The sequence below is a fragment of the Dromaius novaehollandiae genome, chromosome 1 (genome assembly GCF_036370855.1).
Source record: "Dromaius novaehollandiae isolate bDroNov1 chromosome 1, bDroNov1.hap1, whole genome shotgun sequence".
Taxonomy (NCBI): domain Eukaryota; kingdom Metazoa; phylum Chordata; class Aves; order Casuariiformes; family Dromaiidae; genus Dromaius; species Dromaius novaehollandiae.
In genome coordinates this window covers 128,118,501-128,141,022 of record NC_088098.1, presented here as the reverse complement: position 1 = coordinate 128,141,022, position 22,522 = coordinate 128,118,501, and the positions used below count along the sequence as shown (strand labels likewise).

At 35.2% G+C, this 22,522-nt stretch overlaps 1 protein-coding gene across 9 annotated transcripts in view; it reads right to left on the bottom strand.

Moving 5' to 3' along the window:
- Window positions 1-22,522, bottom strand: part of DMD (dystrophin) — a 1,316,184-nt gene that overhangs the window by 812,381 nt on the left and 481,281 nt on the right. For 8 of the 9 annotated variants that reach the window (XM_026096811.2, XM_064497835.1, XM_064497804.1 and 5 more), the window contains exons 9-12: window positions 16,039-16,227; window positions 15,510-15,691; window positions 10,583-10,733; window positions 4,830-4,949 (exon numbers count right to left, since the gene is read on the bottom strand). In XM_026096811.2, the coding sequence (XP_025952596.2) occupies window positions 4,830-4,949; window positions 10,583-10,733; window positions 15,510-15,691; window positions 16,039-16,227 (642 nt within the window). The remainder of the gene's footprint in view (window positions 1-4,829; window positions 4,950-10,582; window positions 10,734-15,509; window positions 15,692-16,038; window positions 16,228-22,522) is intronic. The other variant, XM_064497858.1, reaches the window with a different exon arrangement.

Sequence of the window (22,522 nt, the reverse complement as noted above, 5' to 3'; positions counted from 1 at the left end):
TAAAACTATTAAAAGCCCTATTTGCTTGATGATTCAATCATTTTTACTGACACTTAAACTGACAACTTCATTCTGAGTTTCGTCTGTGTTTTTTGCTGGATGTCAAATTTGAGTCTTGCTTCAGGTACCTTTTCTGTGGGACTTTGGATTCTACGCTACAACAGTAATGCTAGGATGTTTCCCACTTTCCATCCATTTGGATTGCCTCGCTTTCTTCACATAGCTAATTTAAAAATAATTAATTCTGCCTCTTATGACTGCGCATTTGTTGTTTATTTTAGATCTCAGTCATGATCTGATATCTTACTGGAGAACATGCGATTCCACCAAACTGGGAAATTAGATTAAACATGTCCAATAATTAATAGTCCTTTCAACTTTTTTTTCCCCGCACTGTTAAAAAAATCTCAGTTGTACCTATTTCACATTCCATTTCAATTTTCCGCTCTTCCACTCAAGGTATTTTCCTAGTTTACTTTTATTTCTGGAACCATCTGTTTGCAAGGGATCTACTTCATCCTACTGAACACAATACAAGCACTTGGCAAGAGAGTCTGGAAGACTAAGATCATTGTGACTAATGATACCAAGGTTCACATAACTAGATACTAAAGATGAATTTAAATGGGAAGTAATAATTGATAGATCAGAGTGCTGCTTTATTTCCTTGCCTGGCCTGTGCTCCTCAAGTGACCAAGCATTTTCACTAAAGTATTCAGTAAAGTAATTTTGGAGTGTCAGTTCTCAGCATCTTAGGCAAACATGTACTACCTATTCTAAATCCCAGACTCATTACTAATTTGCTGCTATTGGTACTCAAATTAGCCAGATTAAAGATAGCACACAAGATGTGATTGGTTTAGTTGTGTATTTGATAATCCACTAGAAGACACTCTTTTCTGCATCTGTCACTGCTGTGATAGGAGCCTGAATTGGTAACTTCCTGCAAGGAGTAGTTCAAAGCAATCGAACCTTTGGAAGTTTGCTGCAAATCCTGGTATAAAGGCAGTTTGAGGGGGCTGCCACAAGTAAGATGGAATAAGGATACCCTACTGACATCTGTGAAAAAGAACACTGATTCAACAGCTATCTAAAAAATGTGGTAGAATTGTGAACAGATAATTTTGTCAAAGCGATTTGGAATCCCTATTTTCCCACACAAAGAGTTTTCTTTTTATACTGTCTTGTGACTATCGCCACATGGGACTTAAAGTTTTGGACTTAGGAAGAGGCATAGTTTAAAGCGGAATACCTAGAAAGACTGAAAGCATGTGAAAAGTCAGAAATTACTCAAAAAAAGCTGCATTATGATGCAAACTCACAGACAAATTCAGTCCTGCCATTCTTTACTTTAAAAGTCGGCCCTTTCATTTTAATCTAGTGTTCTTTCAATATCAGACTTTCTGTTTATAATGCTATAAATGCACCTTTGGAGAAAGTAAGCATTAGAGCACATCTATATATCATCCCTGAGATGTCCAGAGGTCACGTGACCATCGATACATTTTTCTGTTTGTGAAACTGATGGGGAAGAAAAGATGACCTTCCTCCAAATAATATTTTAAGAGAACGCTGTGTCTTTGTGTATAGTATTGCTTGGTAACTGTAATTTGGCTACAAAAACATGAATGGGCACACACTCACTATTTGATCTTGCTTATTTTAAAAAAAATCTCCTTTCAGTTTGATGTAGCCATTAGTAGCATTAAAAAATCCACACATACTGTGTATCATTTAAAATGAACATGCCTTAAGCACTTGCCAGTGGATCATGATATTTTGTTACACCAAAATATACCACATGCAAGAGTTTCTCATCAGAAGACAAATCTCTTGTTAAGTAAACTTGCACTCTGCATAACAAAGTAGGTTCTTACATGCAACATCCTCCTCCTTGACTACAACAGGGAATCACATTACTTCTGTCAGAAGTAATGAAATAAAAGTTACGAAATAACAGACAAACTCTTTTTGTTGGTCTTGAATACAGATAAAACAGGTTAATATTAAGGAGTCATAACAAAGAAGGAAATGGCTCTCAGATATTTCAAAATTACTTCCTAGTTGTTTATTTTTAACTTCACTCCGCAAGTTTTTAATGCTTGCCTATCTTCAGTGTGCATTACATAAAACAGATGTTAACTATTTCTATGTATCCCTAAAACTGTATATGACCATACTTCCTTAAACTTGTTATATACTTCCTTCCATCATCAGAAAGGTGAAAGCAGATGAGTACAGTTTTAACAGGAATTAAAATATTCCTTAAGAATTGTTTTTAAAAGCCAAGATTCCCAAATCAGTCAATGATAATATTAACCCATCTGTAAGAATCATGAATTTTATGCTAGTTATATTTAGCACAATATAAATTCAGATTGTCCTGCTCCTCCAGGAGGTAAAACAACAAAACATCTATACAAGACTTGGGGGAAAAAAATCAAAACCTCACACAATATTTAATTTCAGAGAATGAAAATAACGAAGGAAAATGTGAAAATGATCACTAAATTTCATCTAGAATGTCAGATGATATTAAAGAATACAACCATAATTCTCTTTAAATTACAAGGCATACTACTCTGGCTGCAATAATCAACATTGTTGTATTTGCTGCAGGGAAGATGCTGCAAATTATCCAGGCCAAATTGACCATATTATAGCTTTTAATTTCCAATTATGAAAATGTATTTCCTTTATATATTGCTATAAAATTTATTTCCTACCAATATAAAGGTTGTTCGATGTGCCTTAAACTGTGCCTTCCTGCAGTAATAGGGAAAGACACAACTTATTTGCTATTGTATTCAGAAATTTAATAGACATAAATAGGCTTTTCATTGTGTTTTTGTCAATAAGGCTGCTCATTTTTTCTTTCCTCTACTAAAATTATGAACATTTTGCAGAACAAGATAAGTTTACAAGTTTCTCATTGTAGTCCAGATGCAGAAGGCCTAACCCCTGCCAAAATTCTGGCACTTAGTTTTTCTATTGGCTTGTGTCTCTAAATAAGAAATATTAGGCAATCAAGCTACAGCTAGAATAGTAGCGACCAGTATTTCAGCTCCAGGGTTTGTGTGTGTTTCAAATCAATCTCCTAACTACACATTGAAAGGAAACTCAGTAATGGATTTCCCCTTGTCCATTCACAGCAGGATCTGATCAGATCCTTGGTCTGGACGACTGCAAGGCTAAGACTGCTGGGTTCATCAAACTGTAGATGTAGTCTTAAAATCTTAGGTAAGCATTAAGGAAGCTGAATCTACTACTTGAGAACCAGCTGAGAGTGTAACGTAGCCTCAGCATTAGGTTGTGACTGGGCTTGTCTAAATGTAGTAAGACCCTTCTAAGTAGGGCAAGTAGAATGAGTTTTGTGGATGAGACATTTGTTTGGGGATAGTATTTTATATTCATGGAAAGCTTTTAATTTTAACGTACGGTTTGAAAACAGATGTCTGTTGTTCTTGTTGGATTGCTTCTGCTTTTGACCCCTCTTGCACTGCCTAGTCTCAAAAACATTCCAGAAAGAGTGGTTGTTTAGAAGTTGCTAATATATTAAGCTGGAAAGTTATCACTGTGAAAAACAACAGACCTTACTTTTTTACTTTTTGCCTGATAATCTGGAGCACAGTCCTTATATTCATTGGTTCTGGGAGCCATGCAGAACCTGAAACACAACCCACTTGTTTCATAACATCAGGCAGCCCATGGGCAAGCTGCAGTTGCATCCACCCATCAACTGCAGCATCATATATAAGGAACACATCACATATTTATTGGCCAATATTAGCAGAAACCAGGAGAGAATTTTCCTTGAAAGGTCAGATTGACCAAGACTGGCCAAATCCAGAGGCTTGTTATCGATATTATTTTCTTGAAACTACAGGCCAGTGCAACTGATAGGGGCAAAATTCAGCTGTCAGCAGTAGTTTGGAATAAAGGGGAGAGACCTGCCATTCTTGTGAAATAGCAACTTCATGCCATGAGTCATACATTGCTCCTAATTGGATGGCTGATATCCTCTAACCTGGCTAAACATGGTTGAATATGTAGTGGGTACAATTTATTTCTCAAATTTCTATGGTACAAATGAGAATCGTGGACCAAGGGAAGGAAAAGATAGAATAAAGCTGCCACAAAATGACTGTAAACAAAATTGATTGAGGAGTGAAAGGGGCAAGATTTTCAAATGTGATTTATCCCCAGTCTACTTTTGAGAATTTTTACTGATAGAAACAAAGGAAATGTAATACTGGATCAGTCTAGACCAGCAGTTTATTTATCAAACAAACAAAACTATTGTGAACTATCTCCTTTGCTCAGGAATATATACGCTGGTCACATTCTGACATACATCAAGTATCACATCTGTTAATCTTACAAAAATATGAATGTGAGGAAACAAGATAAAGAGTTCAGGATAATTCCCTGGACAGGTATTTTAGTATAGCTATATGCAGAGTAACTCCAAAGTCACCAAAATTTTCAAACATATCAGGCAAATTCAATATTGTAACAGAGAATAGAATAAGATTTTCTGTACTGTCTGAAAGCACTTATTCTCACAGCAGTTTAGTAAGGAAATGTACCTCTTGATTTTTTTGTTTGTTTTCTCAAGACAAGCACTATTTCAAATAAACGATTATTTTTTTATACCAAAATATGTGCATCTATCCATCTACATAAAAGTCACATCCTACAAAAATATTTCAGCTCACACTCAGAAATATCTCCTGAGATATGCCCAATATTACTAACAATTCTTATTCAACCTTATCAACACTTAATGCCGTTGATTATTTTCTGAGAGACGGAAGTTCAGTCGTTACCTGAAGCTGTTCTTCCAGGGCAGCAGTAGCTTTGTCTCCACTGTTTTCATCCACCACCACCACCATGTGGGTAAGAGAATTCACCTTGACTTGTTCCTGTTCCAAATCTTCCTGAAATGCCTACAATTAAAATATACACGTATTAGAAAATGTAACCCAAACTACAAAAATGTCGTGTTTGAAGTCTCACTGACTGATCAATGGGAAAATGACAGCACTATAATCTCTATTGATGTGAATAATTAATAAGTAATGTAAGTATATTTTGTTGCATTTGCACATATATGCTAACATAAGCATATTTTGCAGACTTCTACTACTTCCAAGAAAATTACTATTACTCACTCACAAGTCCTAATTCTTCATACAAAATATCAAGCTCAAAACTGAGGTTGAGAAAACATTTGTGAAGTTGATGCAGCTGACAATTTACAGATAGCAGTATGGCACGTGTACTGTAGCCTGTACTTTTTAAATAGAACTGGATTAGATTTCATACTTCACATTACCATATTAAAATATTTGAATATTACAAAGATTAAAAAGTGTTAAAAATGGCGTACTCCTTCATTAAACAGCCACATATTATCTTCTGTCTGGCACTCCTACAACATTAATAACACAGGACAAAACTTGATCTAATCAATCGTTGCCCTCTTTCCTCACAGCGCACAGAAAAGGGCTGTGGGAGTCTGATCCCCATCCCCTCTCTTCAGGTTACAACTGACAGCATTTTCCCTCTATGCTTCACCTACCTCACAAAACAAGAAAAGAAAAAAGAAAAAGAAGAGATTTAAGGTACTGTAACACCTCAGAAACATCTCCTTGCTGGTTTTCAGTACCTCCTCTTCATTTTTTTCTGCTTTCACTTGAAGAAAACCAGACCAGCTCCTGTCAGATTTTAGTTACCTATCTCCAGCTTTATCTTAGTGCATTAACAACATTTTAAACTCTTAATATTTATCTGCTGTTTTGTTTCTTAAAAAAACAATTTAAATTCACCCCTCCCCCACTCCAAAACCACACACACAAAACTACATATCCAGGATCACATCTGGCCTGACACACTTTTCTAAGTGTCCGTGAGTAGCTGCTAGCCAGCAGAGGAATGTGTGGCACCAAAGTCCTGGGTTGTGTCCTCAATGCTTCAGTAGTGTGCGCTCTAGCAACTAGCGCAAATCTAGCATGACAGGCACAGTCTGAAAAATAACCTGTCGAACTGTATACGCCTTGCCACAGCGAAAATCTTGACTGGATTCCGAACTATGTTAACTTCACCAATTTTGCAATTTTTCTGCAGGCTGGCCCAGCAGAAGAATTCACTTAGGTAGGGAGAACATGTCCTCAGTGAAGATCAGATAGGCATTTTAAACTTGTTTGGCAAGACGTTTTACTTTTACCTAAAAATAACGTGAAACAAAATAAAATAGAATGTGACTATGGGCCACAGAAAAGAAACTCACGGACTCTAGTATACTTTTTAGTCATACATTTCTTACCCTAACATGTTTCAGAGTCTTAATTCCTCAGTGGGCATAGCCTTTGAGCCAATATATTCCTAAGAATCCTCCTTTTTCTCACTTTCCTTCCTGGGATTGCTGCCTGCTCCAGAGAGTTGCGACTGTAACACAGCTCTGACGGACTGTGAAGCGTGCCAGACTGTGACAACAGTCCCCAGAATTCAGATTTCTCAGATTTCTATGACTCAACGCTTGATCAAGGAAGAGGGGGCAGAGCACTCCTGATGCAGATCATGTAACACAATTTGCTTCCCTCTAGGTCAAATCCCTTATTTCAGCTTTATGACAGTAAGTAGATTGCTTCATAAGTCTACAGCTAAGGAGAAGGTGACTTTTATTTCCTGGTTACTGGGTACCTAACAGATAACACCCCGGCGCAAAGCCAGAGGATGAGCAATGCTCTGCAAATGCAGGAGTAGAGGTACTTTGGAAGGGTGAGTCTCACACACAGTGTGAAAGACTTGGAAGAACCAAGAAACTCACAAACCCAGAAAATTTAGCCTCTTTCTGATCCCCAGACAGATACAACTCTCCCTGAGCTAAAGTGGCTGTTCTTTAAACTCAAAGCTGAGAGTCTGTTTCTACCATGAAGCTCACTGGAGACAATCATTTGTATACAGGAGCTTGCTGAAACAGGAATTTACTGAGGGCAGCCTTAAGACTGGAGCAGGCTCAGTTCAAATCATTTAAATTTCGAGTTTCTAACAAGCTCTCCTGAGCCTGAGAGAGTGCAATTTTTCAGAGACTAAAAATGTGGGTAGATGTGGAGGGATGGGGACAGCAACAACAACAAAGCTCACAGGCCCTCTAATTCCAAACCAGAAAGTAACCAAAGCATTACAAATGACTAGAGCAAACATTCATTTGAATATGAATGTTAACATACAGAATAGTTATCTAGCAGCAGTGGAGCTTCTACCTTTTTTGACAAAACTTTTTGCCCTAAGAACCTATCAATCTCTTGTACTGAAATACAGGACTCCAAGTAAGAAACTTGGAGAAACACACGCATGTTTATAAATACCTAAATGTCGTTGTCTGTGTATATGCTCTGCCAGAAAGAGATTGACTTCCCTTTTCCACAGCAGCTTACTACAGACATTTGAGAGACTACTGGAATTTAACATCACAGACTGAAGAGTGGGGGAAAAAAAAACCCGGACCATTAACAATATCTTTTGTGAATGTGCTGCCACATGCAACTGATGTTCAAATATGGGGCCCAGAAGCTCAAAATGCAATATAGGCACTAAAATAAATGAACGTCTGCATTTGAGATAGTTAATTAGAAGAGCTTTAAAATATTGTTAATTACACAACTAAAATAGACTGAAAGGAAGAGGATCCTACATTTAGGAGCGAATCAGCCAAACACACTGAAATACAAACTGCTAATATTTCCAATTTTAGGGGCTCTATGGATTAAGATACTACATTATTTTGATTTTAGGGCCATATGTCAGGTGCCAATCATGTTACGAAGATGCAAAACACTCATCACAGATTGGTCTCTTTTCAGCATGAGAGATGACTATTTAAAGAAGAAATGTAACAATATCTAATAAACAAAATAAAACTAGTAGCTGAGCTTCAAAGGATACAGAGAGTAACATAAATAATTTAAAAAGTCCTGAAGTCCTACTGATGTATGATCTTTCTCAGGAATGACTGTTCCATTTTTCAGATAGTTATTGCCAGTAATAGTTTTGTCGCTGCTACAATCATACTGATTAATATCCCAAATATTCAAAATCAACTTGATTTTAAAGGACATCATAGAGACATTCTTCAAAGAACGGCAATTCTTTTTTGCCTGGCAGTTCTTAGATCACAGCTGAACCAGCATTTCTCTTTTAGTAACCACGACGCAAACTATGTGACTCTCAGATAATCTACTTGAAAGTGAATTAAAAAAATACTTAAGGGATCCAAGTAACCAAAGAAAATTCCATCTGTGATATTTGAACAGGTAGGAAGTTTCTCATTTTACCTCCTCCATTTATTTGAAGTACCGCAAAATCCTCACAATAAAAACTTGTCAAATTTTCCAACGGTATTACAAAAAAAGAAAGGACATAGCCTTCCAGAAAAAGTGCAATTACCTAAACAGCTTAGTTTTAGACAGTTGAAAGTTGGAAATTGTAAAATAATGTGTAACAATAAAATGTATAATAATGAACAGTTGCATCAAAAAGCATATTTTTGCTTTATTTCTATCTTTGCTGGTCTATTTAATTTGAAATAATCACTGCCTTCCTATCTTTTAACTTGTGATTCCTGCCAACAATTTTGACATTAATACTGAGATGTTCAGAGTCACATGAGACTTGAAGAACAGCTGAGGGCGGTGTTCTCTTTTGCTTTTTTTGTTCACTTGTTTATTTCATACTGATATGAAGCAAAAACTGTTATTAACATTCCAGAATTTTTGTCTTTATGGTAAGTAGCTTTGCTGCATGGAATATGTAATAAAATTATCTAAAATTTTCATTCTGTATTTGAAATATTTGCTAACATGTTGGTCTTCACTTTTGAATAAGACAGGCTATACATAGATAGAATTTTAACTGAAGTTAAAGATAAAACAATTTTTTTCCACCAAACCAAAACATCTCTCAGTAGACAAGATAGACTTGAAAAGTAATATGCATAAATAGATTATATTAACTAACTCATCACACCAGGAATGTGGAACTAGTATGTGGGAGAGAAAGATTTCTATACTCTTCACTCAGAATATTCAAAAACAAATGAAAATACTACATTTTATGTTGGTATTCAAATACAAAATGCATGGAAATAGGAAGAAAACTATTCAGGTCTTAGTAGTCATGTATTCAAAACCTCTCATGTTTCCTTCTCTAACTACCATTTCATAATTACTTGTGTTCTTTCTAAAAAAAAATTAATGTCAGAATATACGCTTATTTAGCAAACCCACATAGTGAAATCCACTCTCTCTTCACAGAACAGTAACAGCAGAGATGGCAGCAACAGGCCTAGAATTTCTGTTCTTCTTCTGTAGTGCTCCTTAACGGGAATGCAGAAAAATCACCTTTAAGTTAGAAGAGGCTCATGCAGTCTCTTGCAGCTTGTGACCTCTCCTTCCTCAAGGCTGCAAAAGCTGGTTTCAGTTTGCAATGTTGTTCAGGGAAGATCTGCCCCCCTAGAACCTGGGCTGGCACTGACACAGGTCATGAAGCATCAAACGTTAAAATCTGTCACATAATACGGAGCTGAACTACTTTGAGCCACTGATGTAGAAACATCAATAGATGATGACTGCATGCCTCCACAACCTCACAAATTTCCTGTGCTTTCTATAATTGCCTATGTCTTCCCATCATCATCATCACGTGTGTGTCATGGATGGATATACAAGTTTATATATTATATATATATCAAATGCAGCACACAGATAAATAAACATGCATATGTAGATGCAATTAGGGAACAAGGCTCATTTTAAAATTGAAATTAATATGAAGACAGACAATTTAATCCAGTAATTGAAATGAGTCAGAATTACACAGGCTATCTTTTTTGAAAAAAATCTTAACTCTTCCAGTTAATGAGCACTTAGTTATCCTCCTGGAATGAGGAAAATTTTGGTCAAAATCTCTCTCACACTACAATTATTGGTTGGTTATTTTTCATTAACTAAATACAGTACTAAAAAATATCTTCTAAAGTTAAAGACTTCAGTCTGACTATAGTACAGTGCTGTAGGGTTACATATTCAGAGTCGCAGGAGTCCTAACAAGATTAGGCAGCTCAATAATAGTAAGTAGTGAATCATTGCTACTACAGCACACAAGGAAAAAATTGCAATATGCAATTGTAGCATTTCTAGAAAACACTAGAATTGTAAAATCTGATATATTCTTACTGTATTGTGTAAAAAAAGATACTATCCTATATTTCTAGTACTCAAACAATCTTTATTCTAGAAAATTGTAAATATGAAAAAAGGAAGTGAAGAAACTTTATTTTTTATACTAGCAAAAAAGCCAGAGTCGTGATACAATCGCAATACAAAACCTTGTTAATTGTACAAAACAATCAATGGTAAACCAAATTTTCATATTACTGTGCTTTGTTCTAATGTCAAGGGTAGATCTTTCAAAATGTCAAAAATTCACTTTTTTTAGTTTTTGGAAATGCTACATGAATTCAGCAATACAGTACCTAAATATGAATTCAGCAGTAGAGTACCTAAATTCCATAACATACCTTATGTTCTTCTACTTGACGCTTTAAGTCCTCTAGATCAGGACCTAAGGGCTCCGAATCAATTTTCTTTGTCCTTTGCTCTGTTTTTGTTAGCCAGTCAGCTAACTGGGCGAGCTGCTGATTTTGAAGATCCATTAGAATTTTATGTAAACTGTAAAAAAAGAAATAATGATTTAAGTTTATACATGAAAGAAAATAACAGGCAGAAATGCCTGCCCTTTATACTCACAATTTTCCTCTTCATGCTTTCAAACTAACTTTGAAGAAGAATACAGAGTAGAGACTATGCAACAGTTTTAGAAGGCTTACTCAAATTGTTTCTTCCGGCAAACTTAATTGATATTTAGAAAGGCAATCTGTTCAGCAGAGGGTTTGCTTTCAGTATTGAAACCCATTATTTCTTCTGAGATAGAAAAATGAACACTCAGGGCATTTCAATTGTTAATTTGATGTTCATGAGGCTACAGCTCAAGCCAGGATAATAAATTCTATTACTAAACAGGTAACTGAAAATTGGTTGAAGCTGTTTTGAATTAGCCATCAAACATTTTTTATTATAAGCGCAAGTACTGTGCGTAAGCTATATCTGCTGCAAAAGTTTTGGCCTCTGGTTACCTTTCTATTAGAGCTGTTTGAAAATTTGAAATTTGTACTCTCTGGTTTCTTAAAACCTGTACTCTCTACTACAAGTACTTTGAAAAACCCTCAGATAGCTCTACTTAACAGCTTCCCCAAATTATAGGTGCAGGAGAGATTATTAAATTTTCAGTTATTCAATGGATAATGCTCTAGAGAATTAGGAAGGGAAGTACATCAATTTTGCCTTAAAAAAGTATTTTGATTGATCCAAAACAATCTGTCAAGAAAGCCATTACAAATCCTTCACATTTCAAACTTGCCATCTTTAGAAATCCTACAATTTTATCTTTTGTTTCTCAGTAATCTAGGCAAATTATCTACTGAGACCATGTAGCAATAATAATGCCATTATTCCTTCCAAAGGAGTAAATTTTCTCCTACTAAACTCATCAAAAAGTATTTTTAAAACAATATATAAACTATGCTTGAGCAATGGAATTAAACTACTGTACTTGCATTGCCCATCTCCCATCTAACATGCAATTTATAACTTTACTTATATTTAACAGGCAAAGCCATTTTTCTCACAGATTCCAAACTTGGTGAAACCACTGTATGTTATAATATGTTACTTATGTCTCAGGCACAACTCTTGAAGCAAAAAATTATCGTTAACTACTTTCTGAACTCAGCTTGGATTTTTGAAAATTTAAATTGAACTTTCACACTGGAGAAAACTGTCCTGCAGGTAAGACTCTAACCCACACTCCTTTAATTCCACTTATTTCTCAGTTGGCTTTTTGTCTACTGTGACTTACTAAAAGCAGATAGTCTCTACCTATACCAAGTATTATTCAAACAGTGTTCCTTCTCTATTCATTCTCATCTTTACTCAGTATGGTACTATCACTGTAATGACATGTTTGAAAAAAAGAGCAGTGGACTGAAGAAATCGTACTTGTTAAATGTTCCCTTCTATCAAATACACTAGAGTCAAAGCACTTCAAAATATATATCTAAAAAGAAATAAATAATTTGAAATGCTGTCAGCAGAGTCAATGCATATTAGATGCCATTTTACTTCATGTTCAATTCCATTAATAAAATACAACATTTATCAACTGTATTTATATTGAAAATTGTAAAAAAGAGCTTCTTTAAAGCCATTCTTCCTAAAAACAGTAATGCAAGGTCTAGTTACGTTACCTTGGAGAAAAAGGAAAACACCTTACTAAAATGAAAATAGGGGATGATTTCAAGGTGCAAAAAAAGAAAGACAGAATACAAACTGGAACAAATACTTTATATTAAAATGGAAAGAGTATAAATATTCAAAATATTTTACTCAACACATTAGTTTCATTTCAATTTTACGCATTTAGTATTACTCCAGCCACACTATTTTCATGGACTAGATGCTAAATTTGCAACATACTTGATATATGTTGCAGCTGAGTATTAATATATGATGGTCTGTCCACATAAGTCCAGAAATTACTGAAAATATAGACAAAACGAGGAGCAGGTATTTTGAGGTATGCTCAAGTAAAGCAATTATTTCTGGGTTTGCCTAAACAACTTTGGATTTCCCCAAGACAGTTTGAGCAAATCCAGAAATTTGTAATTTTGAAAATTCCTGTCAACCTACGTCCAAAGAAAGCACCACTTCTGTATTTTGCCAAGTACACCTAATGGATTTCAAAAGAAAATAATCACCACAAAGGACTGCATTTGAACATGCAGATAGCTATTTTTTGGCAGACTTTCAAATTCATCTGAATCACCACCATGATTTAACATTTGTCAACATCACGTGGACATAATATGCCAAATCTGAGACCCTATTTGTAGCCTACTCGTAAGTTAGGGCACATGTCTGAAACTTCAGCACTTGGATCATTGGATGTTTTTACTTTATTTTATCTCCTATGTTTCCAACAAATGAGAGCAGTGATAATACAAGTGGTAAATGAGGGAAAATCTGAGATACAGAGAAAGTGCGTAAGCAATGGACAAATGAATCCTGACAAGTATCTGGCTCTGAAGCACACATTCTACTGCAGAGCAGTGCATACAAAAGAGTGAGGGCCTGCAGGTAAACACTGAAGATTTAAGGAAAAAAAAGCAGAATAGGCCAGATGAGGCAATTTTATGAAAATGGTGACTTGCAAACAAACTAAAAGAAATAAAAATTTGTTCTGAAATAATGTTTTAGTTATGCCCATTTCCTGAATCATTCCTGGCTGGTCCCAGATGGTTCCAAGACAGTATCAATTGTCATGCTCTGTGAAGCTGTGCCACTTTCCAGAAACTCAGTTTTAATTTGTAAAGACTCCAGTTAGTAGCTCTTGGAAGAAAAGGACCAAAGAAAATAAATCGCTATAGCTAGAAAATGAAATTTCCACAGAACTCGAGACACTGAAAAAAATGGTTCCAAGAAACAGGAAATGCTCCATTAATCCAATTGAATAAAAGGTAGGTATGAAACAATAGTACTTTTCTAAATTAACTTTCTCAAGATTTTTTCTAGGAAGAGGGTGTCATGGATCTTAATGATATATTAAGATTTCAGTTTCTTTACTAGAAATTATATATCAATTACTGATCAGAATGTCCAGAAGATATAGGCAGTATCTTTTCCACCCTGATCACTCACCCTTTCTTCAAGAGGAAGAGTACAGGAAGCTGACACCCTGTCTCATTATACCCCAAGGTTTGCATGCGATTAGCTATCTCAAATCTACTTCAGTCCTTCTTCACTTTCAAGTGTGCATTCGATTCTCTTACTTGAAGTTCTGAACTGGGGTTTTATAAATATTAAATACAATGCTTCACCCTAGAGAGAAAATTTTTTAGTGATAAACGAAATAATATCCTAAGTGCTACAGAAAATCTCCTAACGTAAAGAGAATTTGGTTTGAAAAAACAAGATACAATGAAATACTTATTATAAAGAATATTGATATTATTCTGAAGCAAGGAGCATAAACTTGAAAATGAAATAATCATAGTTGATTCTTAAGCAGAAGAATGTTTCGTTTTTCTTCCCATTCTCCAGGTACTTTCTGGTTTCCAAATTACTTCTATAAACATCTGACAGAGGTTTTAGTACCTATTTATATACCTCAGGAGATTATTGTAATCTCTGTTTATGGTATGGCCCTCATGCGTTTCAAATACAAAATGCTTTTCCATTGAATTTAATGTGTTTCAATAGTTGCTGAATCCTCCATAAAAGGGGCAAACTGTATTAGGTTTTCCTCTCCAGAGGTTCATTTATCATTCTGAGATGCTTTACTACAGAGGATCCTATTTAGAGGAGGGGAGGTGGCGAGGGGGGATGAAAAATCCTGCTCTTTTCCTTCAGCGTGTTAATGTATTGCTACAGGAGTCAAATATTTTCAAGACATAGTGAATACAAGGTAAATCCCATTTGTGCTGCTTTTACACAACGGAACTGCAGTGTCCCAAACGTCCTCTGATATTCTGACATCCTAAACCACTTTTTCAACTCTTGAGTCTCTTTCACTTTTATAGTATCGTTTATCAATAAATCTTTCTACTCTCTTTATGATCACTTGCTTTTGTTTCCCCTGTGCTGGAGCATATGCTGCTTTTTCTTATATTTCCTCTTGCCACTACTACAGAGGATACATTAAATGACTATACCTCAACATAGAGTGTACTATACAAATAATCAATGGCATGTTCCCTCTCTAAATGCCACTTTCTCACAAGTAGAATTAGAATTAGTTTTAGAATTTTAACTACTGAAAGCAGACAGCATCATATCACATGCTCTAAAATGCTTTTAGTTATTACACATTTCCTGTGAGAAATCAGAATAAATGTAGGACTTGCGCTTTTTTTGAGTATTATAATTTGCTGTCAGATAAACCTGTATGACAATATTTTCTGATAAGCTAAGCTTCCATTTACCACAATTTTTATTGGATCATACTTGGATCATATTTTATTGGATCATATTTTGCAGGTTTTAAAGATTTGATCCCTTTTCCCTTTGTATCTAAGTAAAGATCGTCTCCATTGTAGCTGTATCACATAATATTGTGTGATTATGAATATTGTGTGATACTTGCTGAAACAATCAGAAAACGTGAGGTAGGTTACATAAATTTTGGTAAAAACGGTATTAGTGTCCAAGTTTTTGATAGTGCTGATCTGTTCGGCTTCCAGTCTCAAAATAATATGCAAGTTTAGAGGTCAATACGTATTAAATTTCAGGATAAAGATCTGAGATTGAGTCTAATTTAGAGTGAAGTAAAACAAACTCAGGACTGTTCCAGTCAAGTCCCATATATAATACCTTCTCTGACATACTACTTACTTGCTCTGTTTTTCCATACTGGCTACCCTGAGACTTTCCCATCGAGAATTAAGTAGATTCATTTGTTCTTGGATTTCATTTTCTTCATCATCTGAAAGCTTTCCAAGTGTTAGAAGTTGACTTCCAACTTGCAAAACATTGCCAACACGTCCTTGGTGAGCTGTTAATTCCATCATAAAACCCTGACAATAAGAAGAAAACCCTGTTTTAAGTTCAATTCTTTAGAAGAAAAGAACAGACTTTGGAGAAATATTCAATTTTACCACTTCCCAAAACTGATTTTCAAATTTAATTTTTATTTTTCTGCCCCCCATGTCAAACCTTGCAACACAAAACAGAGATAAACATTTTGACTTTTTGCATATGGTACAGTCTTTAGTACTATCTTTAATTTCTTCAAATCAAAATTAAAAACCAAGAAAAAGGAATGAAAATAACCTAGCAATATTTTTATTTGTTTTATATTTCTGACTTTAGCATAGCACACAAGCAGATATATGACTACTGAAAGATTAGTATAACTATATACCTCGTGGGTGTGAAATTGTTCTTTAACAACTTCTACATCATCGGATATGTCTCCTTGTGCTCGTAATGCATCTTCAGCAGAGAGAAGCCATGTGAGTACTTCTTCTAAAGCAGTTTGGTAGTTGTCAAGGTCCATTTCTGACCCCATCAGTGAGGTGCTAAATGTCTTTTCTTCAACAGTTTCTAAAAACTGATCAAACCCAAAATTTTAGAGTAATGCAAACAGCATCTACTCCAACATATCTACAGAGGAACAAATTGAATGCCATTGTCTTGTATCATAAAACAGCCTTTTATTAAAAAAAAAAAAAACCTCAGATGGCTACTGAGTGGGAGGACTCATTAGCATAAAAGCTATGACAAAAATCAGGCAAGGCTGAGGGAAATAAAAAAACTCAGAGTAAATTAGATATTTTACATTAGAATTCAAAATTCCTAGCAACTACCTGTAGAGTGTTATTATACTTGTTTTTCAATAAATACTCTAATTTTTCATTTTTAGTTCACTATTTCTCATTCAAGTATTTTCTCTTGGAAATGAGGGAGAAATATTTATTCTCCACAGCAGCTACCAAAATCACATAATCAAGAAAAGCAGTAAGTTCCATGTTGACATTGCACAGAAACTAATGCAAATGCCTCACAGAAAGGAAAAACAACCCTTTAAACTACAAGCTATGCTAGACTGGAACAATCCATAGACCCCCATGTTCTTAATAGCATGCTATAAAGCTGAAAAATCTCAGAAATCCCACAGCAAACCGTATGTCTTCTTCAAAAATAGAAAAAAATACTGTTCGTTTCTCTTCCCACATGGGCTACCCTCACACTCATTCCTTAGCAGCCAAGTAACTTTGACAAGCACAGAATTCGCACTCACATTCTACAGGTTAAAGTCAAGAGAAATCAATAACAATTTAGAGATCACTGCAGTAATGGACCACTGGGACAAAATAAGCAAGAAACAGGGGCTTGCTATAGAAAAATCTCATCCTGTAAATTTACCACCAAGTTCTAAAGAAGTTTAATTTGCTAGCAAGTTAGTATAAAACCAAAATGTTTATATAAAAACATTTATGCTTTTATCAAAAGTGACACCAAGGCATTTTAATGATTTAATAGTTAGCAGAAATTGTCCCTACTGATGTACTTGTGTCAGCAAAATACTGAAAGGAGCATATAAAGCCTTGCACTGTAGTTTAGTACAGAAAGTGAAAGTTTCTTAATATAACTAACAGCAGGAAGCATAATGTATGCAATATGTTTGCTCAAAATGAAATTCTCTATCTTCATCTTCACAACAAATTCATTCTGAATTGTATGGATCTAATAATCACATGCAACTAATGTGAATCCCGGTGTCACATGCTAGCTACAACACCAGTGATAACTTCATTGCCACTTACGCATGAAAAACAATGTTTGGTAAATTAATCCAGAACAGGAAAGCTGTTGAAACCAATAGTGGCTTTTTTTTTTTTAAACTGAGCACTGTCTTATAATAAATAATGAAGCACAGACAATGCCCAACATGTATTCATGTTGCACACACCATTACCTAAACTGTGTCCAACTCTTGATTTTAGGTAGTGTATAATGTAGTAAGAAGTTACCCAACTGTATCACACTTCTGCAGCAGTGTAATTTTTTGTAGTACCTAGTCTACTATGCAAAGGGATTACTCAATCATTGTTTTTGCATATGTAATTATTCTTTTCTTTCTATGACATTACTGCGTAGAACATACCCACTTCCTATGTGATACTTTGGAAAAAAATAGATCCTATAGCGTCTATATCATGATTGCAGAGATCTGTGATGATCTCTGTCAGCTATTTGTTTGAAAATTCTCCATTTGAAAATATTTGTTTTCTAAATCCAATATGGAACATTGTCTCATAGATGACAAGTGCAGAACCAAGCACACGCTAACAACTCTTTCTCAGAGGAAGGAATGCTCAACATAAACTTCCCTAATAATTTTGACCAGTCTTTACACTTCTTTCATGTTGTCGTAAATATAGCTTGGAATTGCATTGAAAAATCATGGACTCATGACCTTCAATGGCACAATGATGCAGATTAACTTATGGCTGGAAGGGGAGTCTGTAATAAAAGTTGAAGAAATGTTAGAGTAGGGCAAAAAAAAAAAAAAAAGGAAACAGCAAACACTCTAAATGGAAAGCAAAAGACTTTCTTGACAGGTATTCCAGACTATGTTTTCATTAAAAAAAAGGCAGTTTTCTGACAGAAAGACATGAGAAATGGTTTAGAGGAAGTATAGCCAAAAAACTGTGGAATGGCAGCAGTAATCCTTCTATTTGGTGTAGTGTGGCAACAACTATTTTTCTGCCCTCACTTAAAGCTTGCAGCATCGCTGACAGCGGAAGACTGGGATCAGCCATGAGGTGATGGAGCAGAGAAAGGGACATGAGCTGTCCTTGAAGTAGAAACAGTTAAAAAAAGGAAAGAAAATATTCATCTATGGATATGATCACGATTTAACAGTTCTTAGATACTGAGGCCTAATAAAGCCTCAGTTTGTTTCATTTTTCTTTACGCATTTCAGGCATACGAAAGGGTAGCAGTCAGAGAATAACCATCAGAAGCCACAATATTAGCAGTATCTTGCTATTCTGGAATGCACTGAGCATGTAGAGTACTTGTGCTTGGATTTGACAGTGACACACGCAGGGACTATCTGGAATCTTTAAGCACGAATTTAAGCTAATCACCCTCACTGATGTCATTCATAAAATCAGGTCATATCTACACACTTTGAAAACTGGGCTAAACTTCCTTCTGCATCTTTAAGCACATCAGCTGTTAATAAGACAAAGTAGGGAAGCAATGTCCAGGCATCCTTGATCTGAATCTGTACTAGCACAGAATATTCACGTTGTGAAAAGCCTACAAGCGTAATTTGATTGCCCTGTGTACGCAATGAAAAATAATTACTCAATGCAGCAGAAGTTCAGACTGTGCTATGTAGTCACTGACCATTATTTTGTGGCAGGTGAAATAAACCTGCTATATGGAGCCAGTGCTAAACCAATCACTTCAATATGATCTGAAAAACTTCATGGATTACAAATCCATCCCTCTAATTTATATGCCACTAGGTGAGACTGAACATAGAAGAAATGAGGACTAGCAGATTACTGTTCTTTCTACAATATCCCCATCAAAAACTGAGATTCCTGTTGGCTCAGCTCTAGACACAACATCAAACACTTAAGCTAAGTGTTCACACCTGCAAGTGGACAGCTACTGAACTAACTCCTGTGAGTGCCCTATGTCAGACTCTTTATATTAAAGAACCAAAAAAGAGTTAGGTGTCTCAACAAAATTTTCACTTATGTACAGGTTATCCATTTCATAATGCAAACCAAACTGCAGTATGCAGACTCTAGAGCACCAAGAATAATCCACACTGAAATAATCCATGTAGTACTAACACTGAAAATCTTGAACTTTTTAAGTAATGACTGGACTAAAGTGAAAAAAAAACCAGTTAAAAAGTGTATCAGTAAAAAAAGAAAAGGACACTTCCTTTTAGCATTATTTCTGAATTTGTATGAAATCTTTTCACAATTTCTAAAATACTGAGACAAAATTAGAAGTCCAAGATATTGATTATACTATGTTGAGAACAAAAACATAGAGCTATGAATTCAGATATAAATGCAACTGCTGTTTCCAATGATATTTTTAAAAGATTAAAAATAGTAAGTACATGCTGAAGTTAAATTGCTGTTGTGCTGTGTAACTAGGAAGACTATATGTAGGAAAAAACCCTGCTCAATGTGCATGCAATCTCATTCTTCAGTCAAAAACTATCTTAAGTAAAGAATTAGGAATTAGTGATTACCCAAAGTAGTTGGATTGGGTGCAGTCAAAGCAAAACATCCCATTCACTTGCATACAGTGCTCTATTAAGTGACAACGCATGCATGAGACACCAGTGTGTAAGGGGAAAGAAGGCCTGAACAATTCAGATTTCAACAATTCAGAGGTGCGGCAGTGCACACGTGTTAGTCAATTCGACAAGAATGCTTGTATTAGCTCATAAGGACTATTTCTGAGTTTTAGAAATCAGTTTAGCGGTTTTAGAAATTAGTTAGCAGAAAACACTTACGGTCCATCCCAGCAATCTTATGCACATTGTATATTTTCTTGCTTCAGAAACTGCCCCTGTCTCACTGTGAAAGGTGTAGAATGGGGCTTCAAACATTTACAGCCTTGAAATTCAGCAACATCAACTTTTAAATTATTTTTTTTTTTTAGTAAAGGCAATTTAAGTCCAGTATAGGTTTCTCATTTTGAAAATTTCCTTTGCAGGATTATAGCCCTAAGTAGTAACACACTTTAATCACCCTCTAATCATATCTCTTAGCAGGTGGGACTGATACCACTGCCTATTCTTGCAGTTGCTCCAAGACTCTCATTACAAAATCATATTTTATGCCTCTCTAAAATTGCCAAATTATGATTGTACAGGCTAAAATGTTCTCTGCAATAATTAATACTGTACATTTTTTAACAGATAATTTCAGTCAGAATGGTTCAGGGAAGTGGGGATAGGTACAGCAGTATTAAGAGTTGAAAGATAGGAACCGAGACTGCTGGACACCTGGAATAACTGGGCACTTGGAATAACACAATTTTCTAACAATTTAAAAGCTGTATCATTTCATATATATGGTCAAATAGTGCTTTGCAAAATATGTCAGGATTTTTTACTAGCATGTTTTCTCCTATACACCTATACTTGAAATAAATATCAAAGCTGGTTTTGCATAGTAGCAACTTGACCCTTTTTTCCACCAAAGCATATCCTTTTTATTAACTTTCTAGGAAATTTTTTTTGGCCTATGCTTATCTAAGCATTTTAATTTTATTGGTTTTTTTATCCTGACTGTAAAATGTATTGCTATTTGAAGTATTACTGATGATGACAAAACGCACAGTACTTGCCTCTCTAAAGAAGGCAGTTTCCATTCAAGCAATTAATAATCATGGCTCCAAACAGTAATATGATTTGATGTAGAGGCATTAAATCAGCCAGTTGTGATTGAATTGCATTATTTTCACCATTTAAATTATGATTTCTTGTTGTTAAAATGCCTACTCTACCCACCATTTTTCACTGCTTCCTTTTTCTGATTCTAGAACAAGACACATTCTAATGGACATTATTCTTCAGGAGCTGTCACTTAGTGCAGTAGCCTGTGAGATCATCTGGTCTCCAAATAACACACAAGTAAGAATATTCTTCACATGAAGGAAGTGGAAATTTTCATCTTAACAATACATTTCCAGTATTACCTACTGAATCTTCACAGAACACTCTGGTAATCACTGTCAGCATTGATAAATGGTAACAGGGTCCTGCAAGTATATCATACTTCAAGAAACCTCAAGTCTGCTCCCAGTAGTGCTACAACTAGGTGAGTAACTTCAGATCAGCAGATTCTTCTCCCTTGAAAAATATCTATTGTTTTAACCTTGTAAATAAAACAGTGCAAATGTAATTTTATCCATTTATGGTAATTGTTCCACCTTAAAATTTAAGTTATGCACACTGTTTCATGTAGTCACATGAGAAAGAATTCAAGATGGAAAACAGTGTAAGAATCATGTTTATTATCTTTTAAAAAGTGTAACTTCTAAATGCAATAAAACGTAAGTAACAGCTACTTTAAAGCAGACTATTCTCAGGGAGACCTTTTAAATGTTCTATGCCAATAATAATAATATATTTTAAAAAACTCCATAAATAGAAAAGCTGTTAAAATGTATAAACAGAAGAATGGGATTGAGACAGGTAAACTATGTCCTAGCTAGAAGAAATACAAAAGTACTGAATTATTTCTTTAACATGCCATATAGGGAACCTAGAAAAAATGCAGACTTCATTCCTTTTCTATCCAATGACAAGACAAATTGAAAAATACACACATCAAAAGCTGTTTTGCTGAAATAAGCTCGCAGATGTCAAAATTAAGGCTACAGAAATGCAGGCCAAGAGTAAAAACTTAAATCAAAAATGAAGCACTTATTCATTTTCAGATGTATTTCATTATATATTCGACAACTTTACAGTTCGGGCAAAACGAAAATGTATCTCCAATTTTATTGCTCCATCATTCTGGATGGTAAAGTAGCATTCTCTTTTCACCATCCGATTTAGTTGTTGCTACCTCTCTGTTTCTTTATTTTATATCCTCCTTCTCTTCTGCTCTTGCTGTCACCAAAATCAATGTTGTACCATGGCATCTTTTGTTTTATTACATCAGTCATCTGACTATCGTACTCGCTCTCCTTTATGTCTCTCCTGCATGCACCTAACAGAAAAGTAACTTTGACACTTTGGAAAAGAGGGTAAGAAAGGGTTGTTTGACAGAGAGTAGCCCTCAGGGATGGTGATCATATGAAAAGGAGCACGATGTTGGTAGCTTGAGGATTGCAAAAGTGGATATAAA